Raw genomic sequence first — 18,128 nt, forward strand, 5'->3', positions numbered from 1 at the left:
ATCTATCCTTCTATAGAGGCTAGATACCATAACACATTCAGTACCCGTATAATACTGCCATAATGTGCCTACATAATACTTAGCCTAAATAATACAACCATGCAGTGCCCATGTACGGTAATACTGTCCCATAGTAACCAAATAATACTTATATGACCAAAATAATAAAACCATACAGTGCTTATATAATACTGCCATAATGTGCCTATATAATACTACCATGTCCTAAATAATACAACCATACAGTGCCCACATAATCCTATCATAATGTACCCCCATAATACTAACTTGTCCTAAATAATACAACCATGCAGTGCCCGTATAATACTACCATAATGTGCCTACATAATACCAACATGTCCTAAATAACACAACCATGCAGTGCACAAATAATACGGTCACATAGTACCCAAATAATACTTATAGGACCTAAATAATACAGCCATGCAGTGCACATGTAATACTACCATAATGTGATCACATAATACTAACATGGCCTAAATAATACAATCATGCATTGCCTATATAATAACCATAATGTGTCTACAGTATATAATACTACCATGTCCTAAATAATACAACCATACAGTGCCCACATAATACAGCTATGTAGTGCCCATATAATACTGCCATAATGTGCATATATAATACTAAATCTAACATGGCCTAAATAATACAACCATGCAGTGCCCATGTAATACTATCCCATAGTAACCAAATAATACTTATATGAGCAAAATAATAAAACCATACAGTGCTCATATAATACTGCCATAATGTGCCCAAATAATACTAACATGGCCTAAATAATACAACCATGCACTGCCCACATAATCCTACCATAATGTGCCCCATAATACTAACTTGTCCTAAATAATACAACCATGCAGTGCCCATATAATACTGCCATAATGTGCATATATAATACTAAATCTAACATGGCCTAAATAATACAACCATGCAGTGCCCATGTAATACTATCCCATAGTAACCAAATAATACTTATATGAGCAAAATAATAAAACCATACAGTGCTCATATAATACTGCCATAATGTGCCCAAATAATACTAACATGGCCTAAATAATACAACCATGCACTGCCCACATAATCCTACCATAATGTGCCCCATAATACTAACTTGTCCTAAATAATACAACCATGCAGTGCCCAAATAATACGGTCACATAGTACCCAAATAATACATATAGGACCTAAACAATACAGCCATGCAGTGCCCATATAATACTGCCATAATGTGCATATATAATACTAAATCTAACATGGCCTAAATAATACAACCATGCAGTGCCCATATAACACTGTCATAGTAACCAAATAACACTTATATGACCAAAATAATGCAAATGCAGTGCCTATAAATACTGCAATAGTGCCTACTTAATACGTACATGACCTGAATAATACCGCCATGCAGTGCCCATACAATAGTGCCGTCATACTACTGGCTTACATTGCATAAATAATACAGCCATACGCTGCCTTTATAATGGAGCATTCACAATCTTACACGAATAATGCCGCCATAGCCTGCATGTATAATACCGCTGTGCAGCATCTGTACCACACTGATGAGAGTAGTCGCCGGATGCCCCGAACCTCACGTCTGTCTCCTGGGTCCCCGCAGATAACGGCTGAAATCCTGGAGGTGGAGTCGGTGATCACCTGGGACTTTGACGTCCTCCGCGGAGACGTGGTGTTCGGCCTCTTCCATTCTAAGCGGGCGCCGGAGGTCCGACAGAAGGACCCAGCCTCCGGCACAACGACCACCGCCGCCAGCAACAACGTGCAGCTCATAGACAAGAGCTGGGTCCTGGGGGTGGATTACAGGAGGGTGGAGGCGCCTCTGGTCTGCCGGGAAGGGGAGAGCATCCAGGTGGGTCAGGATTTGTGGCTTATTGGCTGCCAGGTGCATTACTGCATGTGACCACTAGATGTCAGCGCAGCACACCTTCTATGATCACCAGATAAAGCAATGATCCTGTAGCTCCGCCTCCCCAGCTGCTGCAGCACTACAACTCCCAGCAATCCCTGGCCCCCTGCAGGATACAGCACACAGGTATATTCCTTCTTACCCAGACTCCTCCATGTTTCCGCAGGGCTCTCATGTGACTCGCTGGCCCGGCTTCTACCTCCTCCAGTGGAAGATGCACAGCCCCGGCTCCAGCATAGCCCGGGTGGACGACGTCCTGGCCTCTCTGCAGGGATCCGGTCACAAGTGTAAAGTCATGTATTACTTCGAGGTTCTGGCGTCAGAAGACTTCAGGTAATTGGCTCCTTTTAGCACAACAGCGCCACTCCTGTCCTCAGGTGGTGTGTGGTATTGCGGCTCAGCAGACATTACTTTTCTAACTCTATACATGGGGGATCTCTGCACAGAGTTGGGTTTTATGTACAGAAATCTCCCAGTTTTCAGGATCTCTGCTTGCTGTCAGTGAATAATCTTTGTTTCATCCTCCTCAGGGGCTCCATGTCCAGCCTGGAGTCGTGCAGCGGCTTCTCCCAGCTCAGTGGGGTCACCAACTCTTCCAATAAGTCTCACAGTAGCTCATTGATCTCCAGATAACATCAGGGGAGAGGGAGACCCCGATCTCCTTAGCACTTGGACCATAGGCCCCTGTTGGCCGTATTACCGGTGGTTCCTCCGCCCGGGATTGTGCCGCCTGGACATGCGGCGGCACCTTAAGAGAGGATAACCCGCCACCTACAGGTCATACTGATCGAGTATTCGGAGACACGAGACCTCATTGACTTCCTCCGGGGGTCATCATTGTTCCGTTCATCAAAACCAAATATACAGGAGTGATCTATGAGCGGCTGCGCTGTATCGGGGGCCGCCACCTTGCGTCGGGGGCCGCCACCTTGCGTCGGGGGCCGCCACCAGAGAGACTTTACATGATCCCTAAAAGAGGAGAAGAGGAGAGTCTTAAAGAGATGCAGTGTGGTGAGATGTTACAGGGCTATGAAGTGTGGGGTGACAGGCCCGGTGGTCCCGAGCCCCCCCTGCACGACCAGCACTTTCTAAACACGTTTGCCTTTTATTGACTTATTAACTTATTTGCTGACTCAGCTCAGGCCGATTTGTTTCATAATGAAATAAACTCTTGCTAGATTGTTGCCTCGTGTCCTGTCTTCTGTGCATGAAAGGGTTAAACCTACGTCTGAATTCATGCATCTATGTAAGATCTTTTCTGTGTCCCCATGATAACACTTCCTGACCCTAGCAACTTAGTGTAAATGCTTGTGGAGCTGCAGATTCAGAGCTCAGTGGGTGTTCCCTGCTTGTGGAGCTGCAGGATCAGAGCTCAGTGGGTGTTCTCTGCTTGTGGAGCTGCAGGATCAGTGCTCAGTGGGTGTTCCCTGCTTGTGGAGCTGCAGGATCAGAGCTCAGTGGGTGTTCCCTGCTTGTGGAGCTGCATATTCAGAGCTCAGTGGGTGTTCCCTGCTTGTGGAGCTGCAGGATCAGAGCTCAGTGGGTGTTCTCTGCTTGTGGAGCTGCATATTCAGAGCTCAGTGGGTGTTCCCTGCTTGTGGAGCTGCAGGATCAGTGCTCAGTGGGTGTTCCCTGCTTGTGGAGCTGCATATTCAGAGCTCAGTGGGTGTTCCCTGCTTGTGGAGCTGCATATTCAGAGCTCAGTGGGTGTTCCCTGCTTGTGGAGCTGCAGGATCAGAGCTCAGTGGGTGTTCTCTGCTTGTGGAGCTGCACATTCAGAGCTCAGTGGGTGTTCCCTGCTTGTGGAGCTGCACGTTCAGAGCTCAGTGGGTGTTCCCTGCTTGTGGAGCTGCACGTTCAGAGCTCAGTGGGTGTTCCCTGCTTGTGGAGCTGCACGTTCAGAGCTCAGTGGGTGTTCTCTGCTTGTGGAGCTGCAGGTTCAGAGCTCAGTGGGTGTTCCCTGCTTGTGGAGCTGCAGGATCAGAGCTCAGTGGGTGTTCCCTGCTTGTGGAGCTGCAGGATCAGAGCTCAGTGGGTGTTCCCTGCTTGTGGAGCTGCAGGATCAGAGCTCAGTGGGTGTTCCCTGCTTGTGGAGCTGCAGGATCAGAGCTCAGTGGGTGTTCTCTGCTTGTGGAGCTGCAGGTTCAGAGCTCAGTGGGTGTTCCCTGCTTGTGGAGCTGCAGGATCAGAGCTCAGTGGGTGTTCCCTGCTTGTGGAGCTGCAGGATCAGAGCTCAGTGGGTGTTCCCTGCTTGTGGAGCTGCAGGATCAGAGCTCAGTGGGTGTTCTCTGCTTGTGGAGCTGCAGGATCAGCGCTCAGTGGGTGTTCCCTGCTTGTGGAGCTGCACGTTCAGAGCTCAGTGGGTGTTCCCTGCTTGTGGAGCTGCACGTTCAGAGCTCAGTGGATGTTCCCTGCTTGTGTAGCTGCAGGATCAGAGCTCAGTGGGTGTTCTCTGCTTGTGGAGCTGCAGGTTCAGAGCTCAGTGGGTGTTCCCTGCTTGTGGAGCTGCAGGATCAGAGCTCAGTGGGTGTTCCCTGCTTGTGGAGCTGCATATTCAGAGCTCAGTGGGTGTTCCCTGCTTGTGGAGCTGCAGGATCAGAGCTCAGTGGGTGTTCTCTGCTTGTGGAGCTGCATATTCAGAGCTCAGTGGGTGTTCCCTGCTTGTGGAGCTGCAGGATCAGAGCTCAGTGGGTGTTCTCTGCTTGTGGAGCTGCATATTCAGAGCTCAGTGGGTGTTCCCTGCTTGTGGAGCTGCAGGATCAGTGCTCAGTGGGTGTTCCCTGCTTGTGGAGCTGCATATTCAGAGCTCAGTGGGTGTTCCCTGCTTGTGGAGCTGCATATTCAGAGCTCAGTGGGTGTTCCCTGCTTGTGGAGCTGCAGGATCAGAGCTCAGTGGGTGTTCTCTGCTTGTGGAGCTGCACATTCAGAGCTCAGTGGGTGTTCCCTGCTTGTGGAGCTGCACGTTCAGAGCTCAGTGGGTGTTCCCTGCTTGTGGAGCTGCACGTTCAGAGCTCAGTGGGTGTTCCCTGCTTGTGGAGCTGCACGTTCAGAGCTCAGTGGGTGTTCTCTGCTTGTGGAGCTGCAGGTTCAGAGCTCAGTGGGTGTTCCCTGCTTGTGGAGCTGCAGGATCAGAGCTCAGTGGGTGATTCCTGCTTGTGGAGCTGCAGGATTAGAGCTCAGTGGGTGTTCTCTGCTTGTGGAGCTGCAGGATCAGAGCTCAGTGGGTGATCTCTGCTTGTGGAGCTGCAGGATCAGAGCTCAGTGGGTGTTCTCTGCTTGTGGAGCTGCAGGATCAGAGCTCAGTGGGTGATCTCTGCTTGTGGAGCTGCAGGTTCAGAGCTCAGTGGGTGTTCTCTGCTTGTGGAGCTGCAGGTTCAGAGCTCAGTGGGTGATCTCTGCTTGTGGAGCTGCAGGTTCAGAGCTCAGTGGATGGTCCCTGCTTGTGGAGCTGCAGGATTAGAGCTCAGTGGGTGTTCTCTGCTTGTGGAGCTGCAGGATCAGAGCTCAGTGGGTGATCTCTGCTTGTGGAGCTGCAGGATCAGAGCTCAGTGGGTGTTCTCTGCTTGTGGAGCTGCAGGATCAGAGCTCAGTGGGTGATCTCTGCTTGTGGAGCTGCAGGTTCAGAGCTCAGTGGGTGTTCTCTGCTTGTGGAGCTGCAGGTTCAGAGCTCAGTGGGTGATCTCTGCTTGTGGAGCTGCAGGTTCAGAGCTCAGTGGATGGTCCCTGCTTGTGGAGCTGCAGGATTAGAGCTCAGTGGGTGTTCTCTGCTTGTGGAGCTGCAGGATCAGAGCTCAGTGGGTGTTCCCTGCTTGTGGAGCTGCAGGATCAGAGCTCAGTGGGTGTTCTCTGCTTGTGGAGCTGCAGGATCAGAGCTCAGTGGGTGTTCTCTGCTTGTGGAGCTGCATATTCAGAGCTCAGTGGGTGTTCCCTGCTTGTGGAGCTGCAGGATCAGAGCTCAGTGGGTGTTCTCTGCTTGTGGAGCTGCATATTCAGAGCTCAGTGGGTGTTCCCTGCTTGTGGAGCTGCAGGATCAGTGCTCAGTGGGTGTTCCCTGCTTGTGGAGCTGCATATTCAGAGCTCAGTGGGTGTTCCCTGCTTGTGGAGCTGCATATTCAGAGCTCAGTGGGTGTTCCCTGCTTGTGGAGCTGCAGGATCAGAGCTCAGTGGGTGTTCTCTGCTTGTGGAGCTGCACATTCAGAGCTCAGTGGGTGTTCCCTGCTTGTGGAGCTGCACGTTCAGAGCTCAGTGGGTGTTCCCTGCTTGTGGAGCTGCACGTTCAGAGCTCAGTGGGTGTTCTCTGCTTGTGGAGCTGCAGGTTCAGAGCTCAGTGGGTGTTCCCTGCTTGTGGAGCTGCAGGATCAGAGCTCAGTGGGTGATTCCTGCTTGTGGAGCTGCAGGATTAGAGCTCAGTGGGTGTTCTCTGCTTGTGGAGCTGCAGGATCAGAGCTCAGTGGGTGATCTCTGCTTGTGGAGCTGCAGGATCAGAGCTCAGTGGGTGTTCTCTGCTTGTGGAGCTGCAGGATCAGAGCTCAGTGGGTGATCTCTGCTTGTGGAGCTGCAGGATCAGAGCTCAGTGGGTGTTCTCTGCTTGTGGAGCTGCAGGTTCAGAGCTCAGTGGGTGATCTCTGCTTGTGGAGCTGCAGGTTCAGAGCTCAGTGGATGGTCCCTGCTTGTGGAGCTGCAGGATTAGAGCTCAGTGGGTGTTCTCTGCTTGTGGAGCTGCAGGATCAGAGCTCAGTGGGTGTTCCCTGCTTGTGGAGCTGCAGGATCAGAGCTCAGTGGGTGTTCTCTGCTTGTGGAGCTGCAGGATCAGAGCTCAGTGGGTGTTCTCTGCTTGTGGAGCTGCAGGATCAGAGCTCAGTGGGTGTTCCCTGACTACAGAGTTTTCTCATTAGCCTGTAAGCATGAAACAGGAGCTGCATCAGTCTAATGCACATAGGTTGGCATGGGGGCTGTATACACAAAACGGGAGTGCATTCTTAAAGGGTTTCAATTGGACATAACCTTTCTGATAAACCCAAATGACTGACAACACTTGAAGGTTTTCATGTTAGATGATTTATTTACAAGGAATTGATAGAAAGATAAATATAGACAAGAGATGGATTTCCCTTGGTTTGCTCTCCGTGTGCACATGGGTGGTCCCGGATGATGGAGGGGATAGTCATGTGGCTGCACAGTCCTGCAGGACGGAGGAATCGTGTGACTACAGTTATTGCGCTATTGTGGGTTATAGTATCTGGATCCTGGTGCAGAGAAGAAGCTTGTCCCAGGATCAGAAGATGATGAGGGTGATAGTTCACGGTCTATGTGTCTGCCTCCAATGACGGCCCCCTAAAATCAAGGAATCCCAAGTCCTTGGATAACCCTCGCCAGGAAAGCTGGGTGACCACCCCGTTTGGCAGCCACTTTGGTTGTCACTTGGCTTCCCTGGGGACTTCTTTGGTTTTATGGGGCTGCGGACAGATCGCCTTTGGCTGTGGCGCGTGTCCAGTCCCCTTCATCGTCCATCATTGGCAGGGCCGGTGCAGCCGGTCCCGTGCGGCGCTTTTGGTTGATCATTCGACCTTTTGGCGGTGTACAGAACTTCTTCACTGCGGCTCAGGTTGTGGGTGGATAGGGGGGACGGCTGGGTGGGCCAGCTCACTTTTCGGCTGGAGGGTCTGCGGAACAAAAAACAGAATGTGATTCGCTGATGTCCAAAACAATGGCAGGACCCCCGTGAAATAGAACAAATATATCACTGGCATTGTCACATCAGCACTGTCATAGGGACTTTTGCTCCTTATGGTATATACAAGATATCATGAAATAGGTGACCTTGTATGATTAGGAATTTCCCAGCAGAACTATCATAGGGACTTTTGCTCCTCATGGTATATACATGATATGGAATAGGTGACCTTGTAGGATTAGGAATTTCCCAGCAGAACTGTCATAGGGACTTTTGCGCCTCATGCTATATACATATCATCATGGAATAAGGTGACCTTGTAGGATTAATTAGAAATTTCCCATCAGAACTGTCATAGGGACTTTTGCTCATCATGGTATATACATATCATCATGGAATAAGGTGACCTTGTATGACTAGGAATTTCCCAGCAGGATTGTCATAGGGACTTTTGCTCCTCATGGTGTGTGTATAATATATATATAGGAATTTCCCAGCAGAACTGTCATAGGGACTTTTGCCCCTCATGGTATATACGTGATATCATGGAATAGGTGACCTTGTAGGATTAGTAATTTCCCAGCAGAACTGTCATAGGGACTTTTGCTCCTCATGGTATATACGTGATATGGAATAGGTGACCTTGTAGGATTGGGACTTTCCCATCAGAACTATCATAGGGACTTTTGCTCCTCATGGTATATACGTGATATCATGGAATAGGTGACCTTGTAGGATTGGGACTTTCCCATCAGAACTGTCATAGGGACTTTTGCTCCTCATGGTGTGTGTATAATATATATATATATATATATATATATATATAGGAATTTCCCAGCAGAACTGTCATAGGGACTTTTGCCCCTCATGGTATAGACGTGATATCATGGAATAGGTGACCTTGTAGGATTAGTAATTTCCCAGCAGAACTGTCATAGGGACTTTTGCTCCTCATGGTATATACGTGATATCATGGAATAGGTGACCTTGTAGGATTGGGAATTTCCCATCAGAACTGTCATAGGGACTTTTGCTCCTCATGGTATATACGTGATATCATGGAATAGGTGACCTTGTAGGATTGGGAATTTCCCAGCAGAACTGTCATAGGGACTTTTGCTCCTCATGGTATATACGTGATATCATGGAATAGGTGACCTTGTAGGATTGGGAATTTCCCATCAGAACTGTCATAGGGACTTTTGATCCTCTGGACGATTTACATGGATGGAGTCTCCATGTTGGACATGCAAAATTATTATGTATTTCCCATCAGAACTGTCATGGGGCCCTTTCAAGCTGCTAGTAGAATAAGTCCATTCCTATAGACCTATGTGCATGGTGTCACAGAATGGTACATGTCTGATTAGCAATTTCCCGATAGAACTATCATAGGGACTTTTCTTATGCTGCTCTTGTAGTCTGGCATCTAAATCTTCATTTTTTTGTAAAAATGCATATATTATTTAGATTTTTCCATCAGAACTATCATAGGGACTTTTACTATAGGAGATACCAATGTGCATGCTGGGTGTGCAAAACTGATATGTGATTGAGTTTCCCATCAGAGCTTTCATAGGGACGTGGCAGCACTCACCCCGGTTGATATGATGTTTGGTTGTACTTGTGAAAATCGCCGCAGGAGAAGGGACAGGCTGCAATGAGAGCAGGACATGGGTCATATATAGAGGCACTGCCATGTCTAGGAGCTACCCCCGGGGGGCGTCGTTGCCCCTCAGTGCCGTATAACTCACCCGTACACGACTCTAGGATATCGGTGACTTCTGTGACCAGCGTCCGGGCGGAGGGCAGGCACACGTTCAGAGGACGCTCGTCCGGACCGTCCTCTACATCCTCCGACCTAAAAGAGACCGCATCACTTAAAGGAGAAGCGCCTGTATATAGAACGGCGGCTGTGGGCGGAGCCTAGTTCGCGATGGTGATAAAAAAAAAATTCCAAAAATGATCTTACCCCTTCTCGGCATCGAGCTGGAGGGAAGTGGATAATATCTTCTGCATTTTCTTTGGAAGGAGAGAAAAATATAAAGAGTTAGAAGAAAAATCATTCTAATAAAAGATGCAAATTACAGGATCAGTAAACAGGAGGAGGCGGGATTAGTATGCATGCTCGGAAACAGGAGCAGGAAAAGGGATAAGGGAAAAAAAAGGATCAGGAAGTGGGAGAAGTAAAAAGGAGGAGCTGGGATTAGTGCTCGCAAATAGGATCAGGAAACAGGATGACTGAAGGAAGTTTGGAAACTAGATCAGTAAACAGGATGGGTAAAATGGATCAGTGAATAAGATGACTAAACAATCAGTGATCGGGATGGAATTAAGATCAGTAAACAGGATTAGGAAACTGGATTACTAAACAATCTGAAATAGGATCAGGAGAGGTGACAACCAGGAAACTGGCAAGATAAGATCAGGAAACAGGATGACTAAGGAATTAGTGAATAGAAATAATAATAAAAAGACAAGGAAGTGTAATCTGAAATAGGTTAAGGAAAGAGAATCCATAAATAGTCAAAAACCTAGACCTGTAAATGGGATCAGTAAACAGGAAAAGTAATCAGAATTAATGAACAGGATCAGGAGACCAGTTGAGTTTACTGAATCAGGAAACTGGAATGGAAAGAGAATCGGCAAACTGGATAAGAAATAAGATCAGGAAACAGGATGACTACACAATCACAAAACGGGATCAGGAAACAGGATCAGAAGTGAGATCAGGAAACGGGATCAGAAATGAGATCAGGAAACAGGATCAGTAAGATCAGGAAACAGGATCAGTAAGATCAGGAAACTGGATAATTACACAGAATCAGAAAATGGATTCAGGAAAATGGGTCAGAAATGAGATCAGGAAACAGGATGGGAAAGCGAATCAGGATAACTGCACAGAATCAGGAAACTGGATAAGAAATAAGATCAGGAAACAGGATGACTACACAATCACAAAACGGGATCAGGAAATGGGATCAGCAAGAAATCAGGAAACGGGATCAGAAAGAAGATCAGGAAATGGGATAGGAAGGAAGATCAGGAAACAGGACAATTACACAGAATCAGAAAATAGGATCAGGAAATGGGATCAGAAAGGAGATCAGGAAACTGGATAAGAAATAAGATCAGGAAACAGGATGACTACACAGGATCAGGAAACTGGATCAGAAAGAAGATCAGGAAACAGGATGATTATACAATCACAAAACTGGATCGGAAAAGAGATCAGGAAATGAAATCAGGAAATGAAATCAGGAAACAGGATCAGAAAGAAGATCAGGAAACAGGATGGTTACACAGAATCAGAAAATGGGATCAGAAAGATCAGGAGAAATGAGATCAGGAAACGGGATCAGAAAGACGATCACTTAATAGGATCAGAAAGATCAGGAAACAGGATGACTACACAGAATCTAAAAATAGGATAAGGAAACAGGATCAATGAACACAGTTTGAAAACTAGAACCGTAACAGGATCAGTAAATAGGAAAAGTAATCATAATTAATGAACAGGATCAGGAAGGAGACAAGATGACTATACTGAATCAGTGTATGGGATCAGAAAGAAGATCAGGAAACAGGATGACTACACAATCAGTGAATGGTAGAGAAAAGAAGATCAGGAAACGGGACACGTAAAGAGGATTAGTAAAAAATAATGTGAATTTGGATCAAGAAATGTGGTCAGGAAACAGGATGAATAAATAAGTTCTAGAAATGGGACCTGTACAGGATCAGTAAACAGGATCAGTGAATATAATCAGGACAATGAATCAGTGAATATGATCAGGAAGAGAATCGGCCATGGAACAAGCAAACAGAATCTGGAAACAAGATTAGTCGACATAATCAGAAATAGGATCAGGAAACAGAATGTGGGACGTAGACCTGTAAACGGGCTATAGAGCTGGAGAAGTAAACGGAATGAGCAGGTAAGATTCTGCAGCTGCATCCCCCTTCTCCCCTCTCGGGAGCCGTACGTTGGGGAGGACACCTCTTTCCCGGGTGTGTCGCGGTGTTCCCGGCAGGGAGGTGCTCACCTGTACGAAGTTCAGCAGCTTCTTGTTGGACACCTCCAGATGTTTGCGCGTCACCTCTGATTTCCGCAGCTGACAGTCAGACAGCGACAACCGTCTGTTCAGGTCCATACCCTGGAGGGACAGAGGACACTGATCAGCTCGCCGGCGCCCTCCGCAGACGCACTGGTGGAATCGCATGGGCTGGATCCTGGTGTTCCTGGTTCCTCACCTCTTGGACCTCTATGGCCATCAGCTTCTTCTTCCCGGACATCTGGCTCTTGAGTTCTGAGATCTCGGCCTCCAGCAGGTGGATGACCTCCTCGTAGTCGTGCTCCGCGCTGTGTGCCTGCCGCTGCGCCAGCTCCGCCATCTGCAGCTTGTTCTGGAGACATCGGTTCTCGGACAGAAGTCCCGTCACTTTCTGTAACAGACGGAGGAGAGCTCCTGACATTTTCTGTGGTGTGGTCCCGGAGCCCATCGGGGTGGGGTCTCTGCACCTACCTGGCTGATCTTCTGAAGATCTTCTTCTGCTTCTTTTTTACTATTTTCCGCCTCTCGTAGTAAAACCTGAAAAAAGAGAATTTTGTTAGTTACCGTAAATTCTTTTTCTTATAGTTCCGTATTGGGAGACCCAGACATTGGGTGTTTAGCTTCTGCCTCCAGAGGACACACAAAGTACTACACTAAAAAGTGTAGCTCCTCCCTCTGAGCCTATACACCCCCTGGAGAAACCAGATCTAGCCAGTTTAGTGCAAAAGCTGAAGGAGAATAGCCACCCACAAGTAAAAACAGAGCAAGAACCGGAACAACCGGAGCCTCTGTCCACGACAACAGCCGGTGATAACACGCGGAACAAGAAAACTGCCAACAGGCAACAGGGAGGGTGCTGGGTCTCCCAATACGGAACTATAAGAAAAAGAATTTACGGTAAGTAACAAAATTCTATCTTTCTTTATCGTTCCTTATGGGAGACCCAGACCATGGGACGTTCTAAAGCTGTCCATGGGTGGGAATAAACAGAAAACTGAGAAGTAGGCGGAGCCTAACTTCACAAATGGGCGACAGCCGCCTGAAGGATGCGTCTGCCCAAGCTCGCATCTGCCGAAGCATGAGCATGCACTTGGTAGTGCTTTGAAAAGGTATGCAGACTAGCCCAAGTGGCAGCCTGATAGACTTGCTGAGCCGTAGCCTGGTGCCTGAAAGCCCAAGAGGCACCGACAGCTCTGGTCGAGTGTGCCTTGATCCCCGGCGGGGGAGGCACCTGAGTACACTGGTAGGCATCGGATATGGCCGACCTAATCCAGCGAGCTAAGGTCGGCTTAGAAGCCAAGAGGCCCTTACGCCGACCTGTGGTTAGCACAAAAAGAGAGGTGCACCGCCTAAGAACAGCGGTGCGAGACACATAGATCCGGAGCGCACGCACCAGATCCAAAGTATGCAACGCTTTTTCAAAGCGATGAACAGGAGCCGGACAAAAGGAAGGTAGGGTAATGTCCTGGTTAAGGTGGAAAGGAGAGACCACCTTAGGAAGAAAGTCCGGAGTCGGACGGAGAACCACCTTGTCTTGATGAAAAACCAAAAAAGGTGACTCCAAAGAGAGAGCAGCTAAATCAGAGACTCTCCTGAGGGAAGTTATGGCCACTAGAAAGGCCACTTTCTGTGAAAGACGAAACAAAGAAACCTCCCTAAGAGGTTCAAAGGGGGGTTTCTGCAAAGCCGTGAGAACCAAATTGAGGTCCCAGGGATCCAAGGGCCGCCGGTAAGGCGGAATGATGTGAGACGCACCTTGCATGAATGTGCGGACCTGAGCCAGCCGGGCGATACGCCGCTGGAACAACACTGACAGAGCCGAGACCTGTCCCTTGAGAGAGTTGAGGGATAGTCCCAGCTGCAGACCGGACTGTAGAAAGGACAGAAGGGTCGGCAAGGAAAAAGGCCAAGGAGAATGGCCAGAAGAACGACACCAGGACAGGAACATTTTCCAAGTCCTGTGATAGATCTTGGCAGAGGAAGACTTACGGGCCCGAGTCATCGTGGAGATGACTTCAGATGGGATACCAGAAGTCGTCAAGATCCAGGACTCAAGAGCCACGCCGTCAATCTGAGAGCCGCAGAATTCCGGCGGAAAAACGGACCTTGTGAGAGAAGGTCTGGACGGTCTGGAAGATGCCACGGCACCTCTACGGACAGATGGAGCAGGTCTGGGTACCAAGCTCGCCTGGGCCAGTCTGGAGCAATGAGTATGACTCGATGGCCCTCCATTCTGATCTTGCGCAGAACTCTGGGCAAGAGAGCTAGAGGGGGAAACACGTAGGACAGGCGAAACTGGGACCAGTCTTGAACCAGAGTGTCCGCTGCGAAGGCCTGAGGATCGTGGGAGCGAGCCACGTAAATCGGAACCTTGTTGTTGTGACGGGATGCCATTAGGTCCACGTCCGGAGTGCCCCACTTGCGGCAGATTGACTGAAATACTGTCGGATGCAGGGACCACTCGCCACTGTCCACGGCTTGACGGCTGAGATAATCTGCTTCCCAGATTTCCACGCCTGGTATGTGGACTGCGGATATGGTGGACTTGGAGTCCTCCGCCCATTGAAGGATGCGTTGTACCTCCAACATTGCCAGGCGGCTGCGTGTCCCGCCTTGGTGATTGATGTAGGCAACCGCTGTCGCGTTGTCTGACTGGACTCGGATGTGCTTGCCCGCCAATAGGTGGTGAAAAGCTAGGAGAGCCAGGAGCACGGCTCTGGTTTCCAGCACATTGATCGAGAGGGCTGACTCGGACGGAGTCCAAGTGCCCTGTGCTCGGTGGTGGAGACATACTGCTCCCCAGCCGGATAGACTGGCATCCGTGGTGAGGACCACCCAGGACGGAGCCAGGAAGGAGCGTCCCTGAGACAGAGAGAGGGGCCGAAGCCACCGCTGAAGAGATCTCCTGGTCTATGGCGACAGAGCCACTAACCTCTGTAAGGAGGAAGTCCGCTTGTCCCAACAGCGGAGAATGTCCAGCTGCAGGGGGCGCAGATGGAATTGGGCAAAGGGAACAGCCTCCATGGACGCCACCATCTGACCCAGCACCTGCATCAGACGCCTGAGGGAATAACGGCGGGGCCTCAGCAGAGAGCGCACCGCCAGATGAAGGGACTGCTGTTTGACTAATGGCAACTTCACAAGTGCCGGCAGAGTCTCGAACTGCATCCCTAGGTACATGAGACTCTGGGTCGGAGTCAGAGTGGATTTGGGCAGATTGACCAGCCACCCGAATTGGGCTAGAGTGGTAAGAGTGAGCGAGACACTCCGCTGACAGTCTGCACTGGATGAAGCCTTGACTAGAAGGTCGTCCAAGTAAGGAATCACTGCCAACCCCTGGAGGTGCAGAACCGCAACCACTGCTGCCATGACCTTCGTGAATACTCGAGGGGCCGTGGCTAACCCAAAGGGGAGAGCCACGAATTGGAAATGATCTTCTCCTATTGCAAAACGTAGCCAACGCTGGTGTGAAACTGCAATTGGCACATGCAGATAGGCATCTCTGATGTCGATGGATGCCAGGAAATCCCCTTGGGTCATAGAGGCAATGACTGATCGCAGAGACTCCATGCGAAAATGCCGCACCTGAACATGCTTGTTGAGAAGCTTGAGATCCAAGATGGGCCGGAAGGAACCGTCCTTTTTGGGGACTAGGAAGAGATTTGAGTAGAAACCTCTGAACCGTTCCTGGGTGGGAACCGGTACAATTACTCCGTTGGCCTGCAAGGATGCCACGGCCTGAGAGAAGACGGCGGCCTTGGAACAGGGGGGAGTTGAGAGAAAAAATCTGTTTGGTGGGCTGGAAGAGAATTCTATCCTGTAGCCGTGGGAGATGACATCCCGCACCCACTGATCGGAGACGTGTTGAAACCAAGCGTCGCCAAAGTGGGAGAGCCTGCCACCGACTAAGGACGTTGGTGGCGCGGACAGATAGTCACGAGGAGGCTGCCTTAGTGGCAGCAGCTCCTGCGGTCTTCTGTGGACGCGCTTTTGTGCGCCAGCTGGATTTTTGGTCCTTGGCTGAGTTAGTGGACGAGGCCGAGGGCTTAGAGGAAGACCAGTTGGAGGAACGAAAGGAACGAAACCTCGACTGATTCCTACCCTGGGCGGGTTTCCTGGTCTTGGTTTGTGGCATGGAAGTACTCTTCCCGCCAGTAGCTTCCTTAATAATTTCATCCAGTTGTTCACCGAATAGCCGGGAACCAGCAAAAGGGAGCCCCGCAAGGTACATCTTAGAAGAAGCATCTGCCTTCCACTCTCGAAGCCACAAGATCCTGCGGATAGCGAGGGAATTAGCAGAAGCCACCGCAGTGCGGTGAGAAGCCTCCAGCATGGCAGACATGGCATAGGATGAAAAAGCGGAAGCTTGAGAAGTTAAGGCAACCATCTCGGGCATAGATTCCTTGGTGAGGGAATGCATCTCCTCTAGAGAAGCAGAGATGGCTTTGAGAGCCCACACTGCTGCAAAGGATGGGGAGAACGAGGCCCCTGCCGCCTCATATACAGATTTGGCCAGAAGGTCGACCTGGCGGTCAGTGGAATCCTTAAGAGAGGTGCCATCAGCCACTGATACCACGGTCCGGGCTGAAAGTCTAGACACGGGGGGGGTCTACCTTTGGAGAAAGAGCCCACTCCTTGACCACCTCAGGTGGAAAGGGAAAACGGTCATCAGAACCACGCTTTGGGAAGCGTTTGTCAGGACAGGCCCTGGGCTTGGTCACAGCGGCCTGAAAACTGGAGTGGTTAAAGAACACACTCTTTGTCCTCTTAGGCGAGGTAAACTGATGTTTTTCTGCCAGAGAGGGTTGCTCCCCTGATACTGGCGGATTGAGGTCCAGCACAGAATTAATAGAAGCAATCAAATCACTAAGATCTGAGTCACTTTCGGACAGATCAATGGGGCACATGGAGGTAGCGTCCGAGCCCCCAGTAAAGACATCCTCCTCGTCCTGCGAATCGGCTCGTGAATCGGAGCCGCGGGGCGAGGAAGGGGAGGAAGCCCTCCGTCTCCTCTTAGGAGGACGGGGCCTGGGACCAGATGAAGAATCCTCTGTGAGCTCCGCTGAGAGAGCCCTAGCAGCAGAGGCGCCCTGAGAAGGGGGCTGATGCATGGTCAGCAGAGTCCGGGACAGCTGTCCCATGGAGTCAGCAAAAGACTGGGAGATAGACCTAGAGAAGGATTCTACCCAAGCCGGGGGTTCAGCCACAGGAGCCGGAGCAGCCGGAGAGACCACTGGGGGGGCGATTCCAGGCTGAGGCATCGTCAGGTTAGAGCAGGCATCACAATGTGGATAGGTGCTCGGTTCTGGCAGCACGAGCTTACATTCAGCGCATACTGAGTATAGCTTTGCCTTGCTCCTCGTGTGAGACATGCTGCTGGAGTGGGGGCTCTGCTCAGAGTGACCCCCAGAGAGTATATACAGAGGCCCACAACCAAAGGTTGTGGCTTACCAGACCGTGTGTGCCCTCCAGATCCCAAAGCCCGGACCCCCAAGCACTTCAGCAGGGATGCTGCAGCCAGTGAAGATCGCAGAGAAAAAACGCTGATAAAATGGCGCCGGAGCGAGGAGAGGGGGCGGGGCCAACCCTGAGAGCGGGATCTGGAGGGCCAAGGAGATTTACAGGGGAGGAGACACGTACTCAGAGAGGAGTGTCCCTCCCCTGTGCAAATCGGCCGCTGGGCGAAGCCACACTGTCCCTCTGCATGAATGACATGAGAGGGCAGTGAAAACGAAAGTAGGCCTCCGGCGAAGCCGGGGCCTAAATTTAAGCTGTGCGGCCGGCGCGCTGGCACCATCGGCGCGGTTCTCAGGCGAAAGCCAGAGAACCGGCCGGAAATGTTAGAAAACGCAAACAGCACACTCTCCCACCATAATAAAATACAGGGACCCCCAGAATATATACGTCTCAGGTACTTAGCTTGTGAGACGCAGGGCCAGGTCCCTGAGGGATGAGTGCTCCGTCCAGCAGGATCCTGAAGGGCTGCGGATGGAGACCGGTCTCCTGCAAAGCAAGGAGAACCGTGCTGGCTCCCACTTCAAGCCAGAGCCCGAGGGATGGTGAAGGAGCGCGGCATGTAAGGCTCCAGCCTGGGAATCAACCTTAACAGCACCGCCGACACAGTGGGGTGAGAAGGGACATGCCGGGGGTCCAGACTTGGACCCGCTTTACTTCCAACTCTTTGCAAAAATGAAAAATCAGATGAGAATGCATGTGTGGATGTGTGCCTCCTGAACACAAAGCAATGAACTGGTTAGATCTGGTTTCTCCAGGGGGTGTATAAGCTCAGAGGGAGGAGCTACACTTTTGAGTGTAGTACTTTGTGTGTCCTCCGGAGGCAGAAGCTATACACCCAATGTCTGGGTCTCCCATAGGAACGATAAAGAAAATGAGAATGAGAAAGTGTGGAAACTGCGGACCTCCCATAACAGAGGGGCACCATATA

The 18,128-nt window shown here is 50.1% G+C and overlaps 2 protein-coding genes across 9 annotated transcripts in view; one reads left to right on the top strand and one right to left on the bottom strand.

Annotated features, from left to right (window-relative positions):
* Positions 1-3,138, top strand: part of SEC14L5 (SEC14 like lipid binding 5) — a 56,363-nt gene extending 53,225 nt beyond the window's left edge. For all 7 annotated transcript variants that reach the window (XM_075318425.1, XM_075318421.1, XM_075318419.1 and 4 more), the window contains exons 15-17: positions 1,649-1,897; positions 2,121-2,287; positions 2,485-3,138. In XM_075318425.1, the coding sequence (XP_075174540.1) occupies positions 1,649-1,897; positions 2,121-2,287; positions 2,485-2,587 (519 nt within the window). In that variant the 3' untranslated portion in view covers positions 2,588-3,138. The remainder of the gene's footprint in view (positions 1-1,648; positions 1,898-2,120; positions 2,288-2,484) is intronic.
* A 3,888-nt stretch (positions 3,139-7,026) lies between these two features.
* Positions 7,027-18,128, bottom strand: part of LOC142246427 (syntaxin-binding protein 4-like) — a 73,524-nt gene continuing 62,422 nt past the window's right edge. For both annotated transcript variants that reach the window (XM_075319479.1, XM_075319478.1), the window contains exons 16-22: positions 12,155-12,220; positions 11,883-12,074; positions 11,675-11,785; positions 9,601-9,650; positions 9,383-9,489; positions 9,226-9,283; positions 7,027-7,617 (exon numbers count right to left, since the gene is read on the bottom strand). In XM_075319479.1, coding sequence (XP_075175594.1) covers positions 7,455-7,617; positions 9,226-9,283; positions 9,383-9,489; positions 9,601-9,650; positions 11,675-11,785; positions 11,883-12,074; positions 12,155-12,220 — 747 coding nt within the window. In that variant the 3' untranslated portion in view covers positions 7,027-7,454. The remainder of the gene's footprint in view (positions 7,618-9,225; positions 9,284-9,382; positions 9,490-9,600; positions 9,651-11,674; positions 11,786-11,882; positions 12,075-12,154; positions 12,221-18,128) is intronic.

This window comes from Anomaloglossus baeobatrachus, chromosome 7 (genome assembly GCF_048569485.1).
Source record: "Anomaloglossus baeobatrachus isolate aAnoBae1 chromosome 7, aAnoBae1.hap1, whole genome shotgun sequence".
NCBI lineage: Eukaryota > Metazoa > Chordata > Amphibia > Anura > Aromobatidae > Anomaloglossus > Anomaloglossus baeobatrachus.